Source organism: Hypomesus nipponensis, chromosome 8 (assembly GCF_054491055.1).
Source record: "Hypomesus nipponensis isolate SF chromosome 8, ASM5449105v1, whole genome shotgun sequence".
In the NCBI taxonomy this organism is placed as follows: domain Eukaryota; kingdom Metazoa; phylum Chordata; class Actinopteri; order Osmeriformes; family Osmeridae; genus Hypomesus; species Hypomesus nipponensis.
In genome coordinates this window covers 7,179,218-7,195,069 of record NC_140368.1, presented here as the reverse complement: position 1 = coordinate 7,195,069, position 15,852 = coordinate 7,179,218, and the positions used below count along the sequence as shown (strand labels likewise).

Here is a 15,852-nt window from a genome sequence, read left to right as displayed (position 1 = left end):
ACACAAACACATGCACTTGCCTTTGCAAAGCAGCATGCTACTTTTCCCATTGTCATGTCAGCCCCTATTTCCACAGCATGCTCCTGAACTACAGGATCAGCGTGTTTGTTTTGACTTTGTGCTAGGCCCCTTCCACACTCCTACTCTCGAGAACATCTGATCTGAGTTCATACTGTATCACCCTTTCCGCTGTACTGAGGCACTCTGACACCAGTGAGATGCTGCCATTATCCACCCAACCAAACCAAGGAAGAATGGAATTTAGAGATCTACACAGCATGGAGCCGGGTCTGAAACCCACAACCTCCTGGGCTGTGTCAGTACAGAGCAGAACCCCTGCTGGGACACTGTGGCCTCAACCACCGGCTTCATTAACAGTGGGGATCCATCAGTTGTGTTAGGATTACTGAAGGAGTAGCTCTCTGAAGCTGTTGTAGTTGTCTAAAAAGTAATATGAAAGAAAATCCTTTGTTGCGATGGTATTGGTTTAACATTAGTGGGGGTAAAGAGGTGAGGGAGACTGTCAATGGATGAACCAGACAGTATACTGTGAATTACTCTGTACAGACCTGACTACAGCACTGCCCTTCTTACAACACTACATATCATCCCAAGCATCCTTTCATGTTGCTCAAACTACTCCTCCTTGAGGTTTAGCTCGAGAAAAGTGGCCGTCCATTAGCACTGTGCATGCTGGGATTTTTCACCCCTTAAAGCCATTAAAGAACATAAGCCATTAGGAGTTGCTCCATTACATAGTGCTCAGGCCCCAACCGACTCTTCATAAAGTCCACAGGCTTTTAGCGCTGATTAAGCTGTGGGCATCACACTGTGACACAGCACATTCACTCGAACATTACACACAGGGTGATACTGGACAAAAGCTTCAGGACGGGCTGACTCCCATGCCTCTCAATCTCAGTTCAGCGTTGCATACATACTATGTTATTGAGATGAATCCGTCGTTTATGTTGTTTGATGTCTGGAAACTCCAGTTCTAACTCTTGGTGGGAGGCAAATAAAGGTAAACAAACTTTGAAGGGGCACCTTGACCACTTCTCCCTGCATCAGCAGAAGGACTCAGCAGTTCCCCCTCAGCAGGGATTTGTGCTACATAACTCTGCAAGGATGCTGACGGAGGTCTGGAGTGAGTTAGGAAGCTTCCCTTCCCTGAGGTGGCACTAATCAGGGGGCTTAGTACAGCACCAGCCTGGAAGGCCCGGGTCTGGCCCCTGGACCGGGCTCTGGAGACCCTGTAGCAAAGAAGCTGGCAGGCTCAGTCTACAGGAGGACAGGGGCAATAGTTGAGGGAGAGGCTCCGCTAAGGGGGAGAAGTGGGGTGTCACTTTGAAAAAGCTGGCCTGGACAGGGTGTAATGAAAAAGTTAACTTGAGGGATTTGTAGAGAGAGAGAGTGTGTATGTATGTGCATGAGTGGAAAGATATCTGGGTTCAATCACAACAAGGTGTTGATCAAATTCCTTACTCTTTTAGTCACATTTAATTTGCGCCGACAAAATCCAGCTTTCAACCTATTTATTTCCAATGAAAGATTCCTCTTTCTGGAACAAAGGCTTCTTGTCATTTGAAATATGACAAAAACTATTCACAATCACATGCATTTTGCAGGTTTGTAAAAGCAGTGTGAAGCTAAACTTCATGAATTTAAACTTTTGCTGATGACAGCTACAGCTTCAAATGACTGAACGCACACAACTCTGCTAAAATCTCTTCACAGGATAAAAATAATAAAGAAGAAATGTCATAAAAGATGAATAACCGAGCTGGTTTGGAGTGTTTCTCTGTGGAAACATCTAGTTAAGATTTCAGAGGTTTGTCCTGATTCAATCTGTTTTGTTTAAACGTTTGGAAGACAAACACAGCTGCCACGCCTGGCACAAGGAGTTTGAAAGTTGCCATCTGGACAGTGTTTTCTGCTGAGAGGAAGACTTTGCATTCTAGAAACCAAGATGCTATTGAGCAACTAAGAAAGTGAAAAACGGGGTACATTATATGCTTAACAACTATACTAATAATTACTGTGAAACACTATTACAGAACTTGTGAACCAGCACCTATGTGACAGTTGTTGGCTTATGAAGAGTGCCTCAATAACAATTGTGTGGAAGTATGCCTGTGCGTGTTGTCATACCTTCTGTAGGGGCACTGGTGGGGGGGTGGGATGTAGAGGATGTCTCCCCTGCAAGGGTGGACTCTCTGCGGGAGGCCGTGGTCATGGCGACCTCGGTGGTAGTGAAGGGATAGGGCTGGGTGGTTCGGATGATGTCACAGGTCTTGTCCTTGGTCTGATAGAGCACAAGGCTGGTGTTTGTCATTCATAGAAGCAGAAGTATATGTATGTGTGTGTGTGAGAGAGAGCAGAAGGTAAGAGAGAGAGGAGTAACTGGGGCATCCCTTTCTCCCTGCTCACTGCAGACGGGAGCATCCATCATTCTGGCAGCTATGTAGGAACATTACAGACCCTATATTCCACACACACACACGCACACACACACACACACACACACACACACACACACACGCAAGCAAGCAAGCAAGCACGCAGCCAAACCCTATCCTATCCATTACACAAGAAAGCTTCTCTACAGTAAACCATCAGCATCATTCATTCTCAGATACCCTACTGTGATCATAACAGTGTCTGTTATTCCCAGTAGAGCTTGTATCTATCTGTACTGTATCTGCTGGGCTTCACCTCATCTGGACAGCTGTTATCCACCCAGTCCTGACGATGACGGTCAAATCCACTGGAGCATCTGAAAGACAGGAAAATATGCCATAAACAAGATCTTCCTGAATTTCTCTTACTGAACAGGAGAGAATTAAGACATAATTTTGATCAGATGGAATCCATTGGAAGTAGTTTCAGTTATTTAATTGTACCATAGGGCAGTAAGCCCGTCTACCCACAGTGGGGCCTCTGCTCTATGGGAGCTGCTCCAGTTAGAATACAGGAGGATTTGCATTGAGGAAGTTCATTGGGTCAAACTGCTGGCAGTGGAGAAGGGGGTGAGGGGGTGAGGGGGGTAGGGGGAGAGGATGTCTGCGTGCCCTCTGGGCTCGAAAGCATCTAATAAGCTGAGACTGCCTTTGATCAGGGACGGCTACTGCTCATCCTCGCTATTTTTCACAGAAAATAATTACAGAGGACGGACAGTGAACCACCGGCGAATCAGCTATCCTCCCCATCACTCCCTTCTCTATCTCTTCATCACTCCTTTCTTTGTCTCTCCATCACTGACTTTTCTGTCTCTCCATCACTCTATCTCTGTCTCCCTCTGCTCTGCCTCAGAGCCATGAATGCAACCCATAGAAAGAGGAGGAGTGAATGTTCATTCAATTTCTATCCCCTCTCTATCAGCTCCCCCCCTCTCTCTCGTCCTCCCTCTCCCCTTCCCCCCTCTATGTCTGTCTGCCTGACATATTCCAGTCTAAAACATAGAGCTGCATGGTCATGTCAGCCACAGTGTGAGTGTGACACACAAACACACACACACACACAGTTAATGAATGACACGTTGATGAACACCAAACCCTGTGACCATGTCACGGAGCGTCCACAGCCTGGAGGCTGGTCCTGTCTCTTCAGCAGACTCTGCTGCAGCCCTGTCTTGAGACGACTGCTGCCCCACACTCATTCTTATTCCCAGCAGGTGCCTTCACCAAGGTGAACATATTGTTATGCTAATGGTTCTGTGTGGAGAAGACTCCATTTTCGTCTCTGCTCTACTCTAATCTGCCCGTTTTGTAAAACGACGACAAATAAAAAAAAGAAGGTGATTCTGCCTCATCTGTTCAATCAGAGCTGATAGATGACTCTGGTTTATCTCCTCTCTCTTCCTAAGATAGGAGAGGGTAGGAGAGAGACCCAAGGTGTTGGTGAGCAGCCCTGCCTCTCCCAACGCCACCTAGCTCACTGCACTGCCAAATAGAAATGGGCTCATATGCATGGCAACGTTTCTCTTCTGTTTCCTTCCCATAGGAAGCGTTGGTTTTTTTCGCACTTAGCTCAACTTTGCTTTGAAAGTAATTTAATTCATGGCATTTAGAAAATAAATATATCATGACATAACCGGGATTCCATAGGCTTCCAATTTAGTCTGGCGACCTGACTGTGGGAACAGAATGGCGATGCTTACACCATTTCTTGGCACCGTTCACAGTCCACAAGGCGTTCACTTTGAATGAACATGCTGTGAGACCGAGACTTAATAAAAGTTGAGACGCAACGTCTTTGATCTCTGGTTTTGACCAAAGTGATTTTCGAGATTCCATGTCTGTGATGCACAACAGCTGTGTGCTCTGGGTAAACAAATCCTAACCAAGTGCCTCTTCTCTGTGGACTGATGCTCTGTGGGTCTGGCAAGGAAGGCTTTGGAAGAACAGGCTTCATTAACGCCATCCATTTTTTATAGTCTGATCATGCCCAGTGTTATTTGTATACATCATAAAATGCAGCACAATTATTAAGTCTGAAATGCAATGGGGGAGTAGGCTTTCTACATTCATCAAACATCAGACAGAGGGAGGGAGAGGGGGAGGGAGAGAGAAAAAATGGAGAAAAGAAAAGAGATCATGATGGAAATGTGAAGAGAGAAAGAGTGTAGATAGAGTGAAAGAAAAGGTAGGAGAAAATAGGAAGAGAACTTGTAGAAAGAAACAGAGAGAAGAGAGGGATGTTTATTATGCTTGTTCCCTCTGAACACCAGCATCTTTCATTAACCCTAGGCATCACCATGCTGCCATGCATTTTAATTGACTTTTTAAAGTACATTCATTTGCCTTCTCAAAGCAAGTTGTTGAAGGTAACAGAACAGAGAACAGAGAACAACCTAGAAGAGAAAGTACTAGAAGACGGCCACATTGGTATCTCATCAAAATGCTGCTTGATTACAAAACCATAAAGTGGGTGTTTGTGTCCCAACAGCAATATGAGTTTCTGATAAGAAAAACACAGAGGGATTTGTATTATTAAGGGGAAAAGTTGATCTCTCTACAGGAAATGTGGTCTCTTCGTCAGTACACAGGGCATTTGGGATTTAAGGTGCATCTCCGTGTTTCAATGTTGTAATACCGACCCCAGAGGAACTCCAAATCCCAGAGGACCTTGTGCGTTTGTAATATTTCCCTTTAACTGCATGTGATTACTCAGACAATAAGAGTCTGAAACAGAACAAAGTTGATAACAAATAGAGGAACCAGCCACTGAAGATAGGGAGAGGGAGGGGGGATGGAGTCTGCCCAGGGTCAAACTTTGCAAATCATCCCTGCTAACTCCATAAGACATTTTTCCTAGAATGTCTTCCCAAAACCTTTCCGTGCACTTGATAACTAATGGCTCGTATGTCAGACTTGAATGGCTGACAGCACGTCTTTAACACATGCTGTTTTTTTGGATTTATTTATTCTTTCTGTCTCTTTAACCCAAACCTTCACCTCTGACTAAGCTGAGGTATATCCTCCCATCTCTCCCACTCTACCTTTCCAGACAGAAAACACCATGTCTCGTTGACAGCATTCTACAAAGTCTCAAATATTTACATTTGTGTGAGAATGGGAGAGAAGACAGAGAGAAAGATACGGGGAGGGAGATGGACTGAGTAGGTGAGAGATGAGTGAAAGCTGAGTTGTTAGCACAGTTAATAGGTAGAGCCCCCCTCACTCCCTTCCTCCCTCCCTTACTTCCTGCAATTTACCCCCATTATTCTGTTGTGTATATGACTGCCTTGTGCATACCACTGAATAGACAGACAGAAAGATACAGAGAAAGTAAGAGAGGGAAAGACAGACAAGAGAGGGACCTGGTATGAACCAGGTGAACACTGTCCTACGCCCACTCACCAGGAATTGTTTGGAATAAGACAGTGTGGAGATGCTTACTGTAACAAGAACCTACAGTATGTATAGAGAAAGTGTGTGTGTGATGGGTCACTCAGGGTCTGTGTGTGTGTGTCAAGGCCTCACCTGTGCAGACGGTGGCACCAGCTGCAGTTGAAGTTGATCTGGGCGGAGATGCAGCCGCTGCAGCTGGTGAACTGGAGACACGCTGTGGAACAGGAAGTGAAACAACACTATCACAACTCCTGTCCAACACGTTAACACTTCAGGACTGAGGATCTGAAGTATCAAGTCTGTCACGGATGTTTCTAGAAAGACACTTAGATGTAGGGTCAAATGAGCTCCAATATGATTATAAATGACTGTCTACTTGCAGTAATCTATTGATAGAGCAGTGAGGCAATTCTTTGTGTTCTGATGGCATTAGGGGAGAGCCCATGTAAAGAGAGGCCTCTTACTAGGGAGAGGCCACATCTCAACGGCTGTGGAGTTGGTGATCTTTGTCTTGGTGAGTTCCACACGATGATACTCATAGATTGTTCTCCTTCGAACATCTGGAAGAAGAGAGAGGGAGAAAGAGGTGAAGGGCAGAAGTGTGTGTGAGAGAAAGAAAGCGAGCGGAGCGAGCGAGCGAGAGAGAGAGAGAGAGAGAGAGAGAGAGAGAGAGAGAGAGAGAGAGAGAGAGAGAGAGAGAGAGAGAGAGAGAGAGAGAGAGATAGATAGAGAGAGAGAGAGAGAGAGAGAGAGACATCACAAATCTTCCTCCGAAAGCTAAAACTAGGACAAGTGGTCCCTGAAGAAAGAAAGGAGAGAAGGGGAGGCAGAATCAGGCCATACTGGGAAATACCACATTATTTATTTCTCTATTTCTCTCTCAGTAACCCTCCGTAAGGCCTGCCACTTGGCAAGCCAGAGCAGATAGCTCCCTCAGTCCCTGCAGAGTGGATATCAATCAGAGTGTTGAAAGGAGCCACTCTTAGTCATCTGCTATAGCAGTCACGTTCAGGTCAGGATAGAAGGATAGAAGCTTGGTGTAGTCGTATCTTCGACTCAATAACTCAAATACCACTTCTGTTTCACAATTAAATGGGCCACTTTGTTTTGCAGTTCATGCATCCTCCCTAAGCTTTGCTCTGCATGATGAATCCTACTTGGATTTAAATTATTTTTTACTTGTGAAGTGCACTTATGATTCACTAATTGAGATGTTTCCAGTAAACCATTAAATATGTCAAATATATTTTTGCATGATGTACAAATATTCCTTAAATATAATGGGAGACGCATGCAGCTGATCCCTACTCTGTACTTTGTTCAATTTAGCTCATTCAGGCATTGTTTGTTTTTTATATTCTAATTTGTTGGTCCAGCGAGCTAGAAAATTGAAATTCAATACATTATGCATCATGGCAGTATAACATACATGAAGCAGAGAGGCTGGTAGTGGTTGACTGCTAGCACCCCCAATCCATCATACACATACATGTTGTTATTGCATCATATATATTCTACCAGCTGAGTTGAATAGCCAAACTGCTGGGGTAAGATCTGGAACTAAACCAAAGCAAATTCAAATTGACATTCTCACAGATGTTGTACGTTTGCTACAGTCAAATCAATGTGTTTGATGGCTGCTTTTGGCAGATATTTAATAGATATGGAACACCAAGGGGAACTGGTATGAACTGCCTCTAACCTGAACTGCTTTCCTTCTTCCCATCCCTCCATCATCTCCTCCCTCTTTCTCCCCTGCAACATTACCACTACCCCCCCCCCCCTCCCTCCCTATGGCGGGCTTCCATAGCCTCTAGCACTGGGCTTATCCTGTTTCTAATAGTGTGGAGGTGCGGAAGGAGAGGAAGTCAGCCCCCATGGTGACCCATCACAGAGCTGCTGTTCTGGAGAGACTCTCTGGCTGGACCAGCCTCTCTGGGCCTCTGAAGGTCCTCACAAGGGGGCCGTAAGAACGATTACAACCCTGTCCTCTGCAGCAGTGTAAACAGGCACTAATGAACATTCAGCAGCCTTGCACAGATACCATCAAACAAAAGGTAATTTACACAAGTGTGCCATCCATTATGCATAAGAGGGTCAATTAACAGATAATCTAATTAGAGGCCCTTTCAGAAAAAAATAATGCACTGGTTGGGGTCAATATACTCCAAGACCCAGAAAAACACAGCGGAAAATTACTGGATGACCCCACCAGGCAGCGTTCTTAAAAGCTCTGGTAAGATAATTGCAGTACTAGCCAGGTACATATTGCTTATAAATTTAGCTCTTAAAAGACAGATGAAAATCAATAAAAAAGTGATGTGGAGACTTTGTGCAATGAGTTCGAAATTAATGGTTGACTAAATAAATCCAAATTCCCTGCTCTGCTTGGTTTTCCTGCAGACACACAATGAAAGTATCTGGCATCTAAATGAATACTTTCATTCTCATTACTCTGGAGTTCCAGCAGATATTACCAGGGTACACAACCACATATTACACTCAGTCCAGTCCCAGATATGACATCCCTTGTCTCTCTGTCTTAGATAACAGATTATAAAGGCTCAGCGGGTATGCTGTGTGCTTCTCATACTGTCGTCAAGATCACCAACTGGGAGCTTTGATACTGCGACATCATCCTTGCCCAGACAGATTAAATGGCTCAAATATTTTTCTCCTGAAAGCACCAGACACATTGTTATTGGTGTGAAAAGAAAAATCTAACTGACAACGTAACAAGGATGCCAGTTGACCTCCATCTCTCTCTCTCTCTCTCTCTCTCTCTCTCTCTCTCTCTCTCTCTCTCTCTCTCTCTCTCTCTCTCTCTCTCTCTCTCTCTCTCTCTCTCTCTCTCTCTCTCTCTCTCTCTCTCTCTCTCTCTCTCTCTCTCTCTTTTTCAATCTGTACAGTAAGATTAGCTCATTCTGAGCCATTGTGTGGATTTTCAGAGGACTGCATACTGAACTGTAGTTAAACTGTCTAATAAGGAGAGATCAGAGGGACAGAGGGCAGAATTAGCAGGGCAAAGCATCCCAATCCTCAGCCCTGGATCTGAGCCCCCCAAATATCTAACCAGGTTAAGGGACACCCACAAATATCTTCTCCTTGTTACACATCCCATTCCTTCCCTGCCTACCTCCTCTCCCTGCCCTGGATGAAGCAGGAGTTCGCCCCCCCAGAGACTGAAGCGTGTAACATGCAATTCTAGCCCTTGAATCCTGACTGTGGCGGCAGGTTTCAAAGCGTCCCCATGGCATGCGCCCAGGCCAGTATGGCATAATTGGCAGTTATCGACTCGACACGACTTCCCCCAGAACACTCACGCCCCAAGATGGCACGCCACTCCCGATCGATTTCATTCTCTGAGACCTGGAGCTTACAGCCCTCACTGCCCCAGCCATTAAATAAACAGTCAGGATCCCAAACACACTCTAAATACTGGGTTTTCATTGCACTTAGATTAAATGACAAGTGTGGCAATGCAGATCTAACATTTTTCTGACATTACAGATTTGTATTTATCAATCTGAGAACAGCAAATTAATGTCATACTGAGAAGGTATTAGGTTTCATTAAACCCCTGTGTGAATGGTGTGGAGCCTTGGGTCAGACAGTAATCCATACAAGATCTATTCTACCTGCTGGCACAGACTCAATATCCCCCAGTGAGAAACCTTGCCTACTCACAGATTTTCTCAAAGTTTGACCTCCAAGCACATTAACTGTAATGTAGGCAGGCATCTGTACACCTGACAGAAGGAGCAGCCATCTAAAATTGTTGAGCTCCAGGTCAGAGGTTATCAATGACAAAGCTCAAACCGTTTGAGACTTATTAAAATAAATTACCTAGAAGAAGGGGGGGTTCATTTCACATTGGCAAAACGTTCAAAAACGATAAATGTAATCCATATTGAATAAATAAAAGTCATTGATCAGATTCACACTCTGTGAATGAGAAGTACTATGAACAAATAATACCACAAACACACGCCGTTAAATGAAGGAATAAATCATTTCAGATTTATCGTTAAAGTCGTTATTTTTGTTGAGGCCTTCAGCAGTTATCTAGAAGTATATAAAAAGCCTGTGCATTTCTTAACTCTCGTTTGTGTTTTACTGTAATGGGTCTAAATTGGCAGCGCCTGTAAGGAGGCAGGACTGGCCCTGTGCCTGTACCCTGTCCACTGAGAGGGGGAAATATGATGACAGATGGGCTGACAGAACATAAAGTTCAATGGCAATATCGTTTTCTTGAGACAAATATTACTGTGATGGGCTTACTGGGTAGATGTAAAATGAGTATATGTTTGTCTGTCCTGCATGTGTGTGTCTGTGTCCTAAGTGTCTGTGTCTATGTGTGTGTTTCCGGAGTGTGCGTAGCTTGTGGGTCCGGAGTGTGGGAGGTGTGGAACTTACTGGGTATCTGTTGAATCCTGTGGAGCACCACAAAGGCATCAGAGAGGCCAATCTTCACAGGGTGATTGACAGAGCTGATGACTGACACCTCCACAGGGACCTGGAGGAGGGGGGGGAGGGGAAAAGAGGAGAGGAATGGAGAGGAGAAAGGGGTGAAGACATCAGTCACCAGTGATAGCTGTCAGATGGAGGCCTTTGGAGGACTGGACCCAGACACAGGCCACCTGACAGACCCTGATGCTGATGGAGGGTCAGGGGAATCAGAGGACATGTTGAAAGAAAGGTGGTATTCAGAACCAGAAAGGTTCTTTATTTGGAACAATTCTGAAAATCTCACAATACGAATGGTTAAAAAAAAAACGTAATATGTAGAATTTTCTTTTATTTCTGTAAATCAATAGGACGTTTTCAAATGGGATTTTTCAAATGGTTTCTCTACAACTGAAGAACCATTTTGCAGACCTTATTCTTCCAGTGTACTCTCATCTCAGATTGAACTGACAATTATATGCCCCTGACAGGAAGACCAAAGTCTGTGTTACACAATGGTGCAGGAGTGAAGAAGAGAAGTCCACTTAGAGAGTGAGAAAGAGAGACAGACAGAGAAAAGTAAACAACATTCATCTTGCAGTCGGTAATCTTACTAATTTCAGTAATTACTCAAATATGATTTTTCTTCCCCAGAATAACATTGCAATATTATTATGCTCTTATTCTCTTTATTATGATAATTTTCTAGACCCTTTCAAAAGTCAGCTGGCTGAGTGGTGGAGTATCGGGCTGGTAATCTGAAAGTAGCCAGTTCAATTCCCGGCTGAGTCAAATAACGTTGTGTCCTTGGGCAAGGCACCTCACCCAACTTTCCTCAGGGGAATGTCCCAGTACTTATAATAAGTTGCTCTGAATAAGAGTGTCTGCTAAATGATTAATGTAATGTAAAACACAGAACAGTGAAATCTGATTAGATTCAAGATATGGAAAGACATATTGCTGATAATAATACGCCTTGGATCAAAGCAATAATGTTTTTAATGGATATTAAAGTACCCTAACACGTTCAATTTGATACTCTCTCCATGTCTCCTTTTCTTGTTTTTCACGTCATTTTGAATCAAATTTTAATAGACACCATCATAGCAATGTAATAAATATGAACTCTTTCATATGAGGCGATGTAGCATAGATCCAAGACTCATTTGACATTTGACTGGTTTGAAAGTTTGAAACCAAAGCCAACATATGGAAGCGGTACCCAAGATTAGGTCATATTTTCTCAGGCAGCGTTGATCATAAAAGTCATTAAATTGTCAGTCACGGCGGCGTCAACTACTGTAACGACCCTGAATGAAAACAGAGGTCCCTGAGTGGAGAGCTTTATTTATCAATTCAATCAAGGAGAGAACGAGAGGAGGAGGGGGAGAAAGAAAGACAGAGGGGAAAACAACAAGAGAGAGGGAGAGATAGCTAGATAATAAAAGAGAGAAAGAGAGTTACAGAGTGAGAGACAGAGGGAAAGAAAGATCATATAAAATATATAGAGGTAAAGACTTAGAGAGTGGGAGGCAGTGGGAGGCAGTGGGGAAGAGAGACGGCGATAGAGAGAGAGATGAATGAGACAGAGATAGGTCAGGACCTCTTTGTAGGCGAAGACGATGCGTCCATCATTGTGCAGTGTGGCCTGGAAGGTGAAGCTGCCCAGGTTGTAATTGTCCTGGAGGTGGACATGGTCCCACTGGACCACCAGAGCGGTGCCTACAAAAAGGAGGGGCGCAGTCACAACCATGCAAAACCGTACACGTTCACAGTGAGCCAAACATGACCACAGATGATCAGATACTGTCCGCACCTTACAGAACCACACAGTACCCCAGAGAAAATGGGATCATCCAAGACTAAATACCCCAATGCATGAAGACTTCACTCATGAACACAACCATACTAAACCAGGAAGAACCACACTCTACCCTCTATGATCACGTAGCCCAGGCCTGAGGCCACCTACTGCCGATAACGTGCCAAACTTCAATCAGACAAAAGTACCCCCACCAACCCCCCCCACCCTGCCCCTCCATGGAGCAGGCCTCAGATTTGGCCTCCATACTGTTTTGATTTAGCGGAGGCTCTGTGGAGATCGTATTGACAGGAGAGCGCTGCCTCCATCGCCAGGCAGCCCTGCCATTTGGCAGCGCACCAGAGCAATAAAGGTTTGTTAACACAAGTAATCAATTTTTCCATCACACAGCCAGACTCCCTCGCTCTGCTGTTCTTCCAAAGTAAAGTCGAGATTTTGTTTCTCTGTTGACAGCTTTGGAGTAGCTGTGCTGGAGTCTACTGCCACAGGAAACCCCATAATAACACACATCTGGTCTACAGAGAAGAGAGAGAGAGTAAGAAAAAGAAAGAGAGAGATAGAGAAAAGACAGAGTAACAGAGAGAGAAAGTAATAGAGAGTGGGAGTGAGAGAGAGAGAGAGAGAGAGAGAGAGAGAGAGAGAGAGAGAGAGAGAGAGAGAGAGAGAGAGAGAGAGAGAGAGAGAGGGAGGGAAACGTAGGAGGAAGTAAGAAACACTGTCTGGCTGATAAGAGAGGGGGGCGTGCTAGTGCCAGTGCTAGTGATGGGACGGAGGTGTGTTTGCTGATCCTTTGTGCTAGTGTACCAGTCAGCACTAAGGCTGGCCTGATACGAGTCCTAAGCCTACTTAAAATGCATTGAGCTCAGAAGGGGAAGATGCAGCACTATCTGGGGCTCCCTCTGCTAAAAATACAGCCAGTCTGGGAGGGTGGTGATTGTGTGTGGGTGGGTGGGTGGGTGGGTGGGAGGTACACAAAGTACACGCTGGCCTTGTTTTTCCATCAACTAAAGGGCTTATACACGCCGAATGAGGCTGAACTCGTCAGACACACACACACACTGAAGATAGATAGTGGTGGGTGGAAGAAATTCAATGGGATAAAAAATGATATATACGGTTTGAAGAAGTGAGTTTGGAAATAAATCAGATGAACATACTAGAATGAACAGGAGAGCCTGTCAAGCCTGTCTTTAAACCTAAAAGAGATGACATTAGAATCCATCAGATTACGAGCTCCTGGAGTACAATACCGTTGTCAAAGTAGATGACAGTGGAGTTCCGTGACACGCTGGGGTCAAAGTTCGCCATGAGGGGCGCAATGTACTGGGTGGCCGTCAGCATCCTGTGGACCACGTCACCTGTGTAGATGAACCCTGAGGACGAGACAGAGACAATTTAGCTGACTCAGTACTCATTTATACAGAGACTCAGTTGACCACAAACTAAAAGCTAAACTAATTCAATCCATTTTACAGCAAACAAACTACTGTTGACAACCACCCCCCTTGTGTTACTATACTATTCAAACTAGACCAGACAGGTGTCTGAGCAGGTGTGTTTGCAGGGTTCCTGAGGGTCAGGTGCCCCCTGTCTGTCAGGTTCAGTAACACTTGTCTCCCACACAGCAGTGATCCACACTTGGCTCTCTTCCTTTGGTCCACATCAACAGGCTGCTTGACAGGAATAAGCTATCGAGGTTGAATAATTAGTTGATTAACGTTCATTAAAGAGAGGAGTCAATGTGAAGGGCTTCAGGGTGAAATTAGCAGAGTCATTCAGCTCATGTTATAAAGGGTATTTTTATGTGGTGGTACCAAGAGAATGTTTCACAGCCCTGTCTGACAGACTGTATAGGGGTTAGAGAAGACAACTATGGTGTCATATAGAACATTCCTATTCCTGGGCACTGATGTTACTGTCGGTAATTCGACCTAGCTTGCAAATGGCGTTAGAATTGATGTCATACAGTTTGATGGTGTTTAGGTCAGGGATATGTGCAGGCCAGTCAAGATTTTCACACCAAACTTGACAAAACAATCTGTATGCACCTCAGTTTGTGGATGAAGGCATTATCAAGCCGAAACCGTAAAGTGCCTTCCCCAAACAAATCTTGTAGCAAAGAATTGTCGAAAATTATAATTTGTGTTTTAGTCCATCAATAGAACTGAGGGCTTTAGGCCATAAAAAATCACGACCATTGTTAACTGGCTTGATTTTCTCAACATAACTATATGATACAGTCTCTACTGTAAGCAGCGCACAATTAATCATCAACAAGCTCGAAGTGCAGCCATTAGCATGATTCTCATTGGTGCTGTTATTAATGGACGCCAGAGAGACAGAGACCCCCACCACTCATTACCAGAATTGGTGCTTTCACGTAAGTGGCAAAAAATGAACAAAGGATGTTGATACAGAAACAAACGGCGCGTTAATTTATTCATCTGCCACGCAGGATAGCAAAGTCAGCCGGTGCAGAAACCCATCAGAGGCTTCATTGCTCCTCTGTTCGCCTCCTGTGTATTACCACCATCCATCACCTCACGGCGCGGGAATGGATCGGAGTCTCTCAGGCTGAGAGAGCAAGCAAGGGGACGTCTTAAAAAGGAGAAAGAAAAAAAGTAACAGTTTGACTTATAGATTAAGTCCCAAACTTTGCCCGGCAGGAAAAAAAAGATTTCTGGAAAGGTCACGCGCAGCTGTGGCCGGTAAGAAGCCATATCGTGTCCCAATATGTCTCGGCAAACACCATCTGGCCTGCTGAAAACACATCGATCAGAGCAGAGGCCAAAAGCAGGCTGCCCTGGAGGAATCACTGCTGTCAACAACAGAGTCCTTCACTAAGAGGTTGGGAAGGAGGCGGGGGAAGGGCGGGTGAGGGGAGGGGAGGGGGAAAGAGAGAGAGGGGAGAAGGGGAGGAGAGTTATGTCTACCTGGCTAAATAGTTTATCTTCAGTGAGCGTAGCTGTGAGTTGAAAGAAACATGTCCGAGCTCCAATGTGTGTGTGTGTGTGTGTGTGTAGTATACTAGCCCTTATCTCACTACGCCCTCTCACAGAGGGTTTGACACAAATCATTTACCCTCAACTTAATCCCTGAATTGCATGTACTCTCTCTCTCATACCCTCCCTCCTTCCTTCTGTTTCTCTCCTCCACAGTCTCACCCACCTCTTTCATGTTTCATTTCCCTTTCAGAAGCACAAAGGTAGGCTAAATGCAGGCTAAAGATCTACAGCATACAGGCCATCTAAATAAACACACAGCCTGCGGTCATGCAAACAAAACGCACATACCCACACACAATCACACCCACAACTTTTTCGTTTTTGGACCGAGATGCTTGCCGGCCTGCTGGGTTAGAGAAGAGATTTTTCCCTCCACTCCATTCCAAACACAAGCCCCCCTGTCTGACAGCCTGGAGGAAAGCAGACAGCCTCTCAATACGGCTCAGAGCAGACAGGCAGACAGCCACTCAATAGGCAGCAGGTCCCATTCATTAAAGCCTTCACTCAGAGCAAGGGGAAACTGAGGAAGGCAGAGGGGGAAAGCATGATTAATCAACTGCCCATTGATCAGCATCGATGGACGATTGGCTGAGAAAAAGAGAAAAACTCTTAGAGGATAAAACTAGGGACAGAGGGAGGGAGAATGAAAGAAAAGTAGTGGGTAGAGAAAGGAATTAAAAGGGAGAGAGAAAAAGAGAGAGACAGAGACAGAGAGATGGAAAGTGGA

The 15,852-nt window shown here is 44.9% G+C and overlaps 1 protein-coding gene across 1 annotated transcript in view; it reads right to left on the bottom strand.

The window, feature by feature from the left end:
• Positions 1–15,852, bottom strand: part of plxdc2b (plexin domain containing 2b) — a 55,860-nt gene that overhangs the window by 6,840 nt on the left and 33,168 nt on the right. Inside the window, exons 5-11 of the mRNA XM_084702546.1 lie at positions 13,371–13,493; positions 11,902–12,020; positions 10,269–10,368; positions 6,317–6,412; positions 5,985–6,066; positions 2,716–2,776; positions 2,152–2,305 (exon numbers count right to left, since the gene is read on the bottom strand). Of these exons, the coding sequence (XP_084558672.1) occupies positions 2,152–2,305; positions 2,716–2,776; positions 5,985–6,066; positions 6,317–6,412; positions 10,269–10,368; positions 11,902–12,020; positions 13,371–13,493 (735 nt within the window). The remainder of the gene's footprint in view (positions 1–2,151; positions 2,306–2,715; positions 2,777–5,984; positions 6,067–6,316; positions 6,413–10,268; positions 10,369–11,901; positions 12,021–13,370; positions 13,494–15,852) is intronic.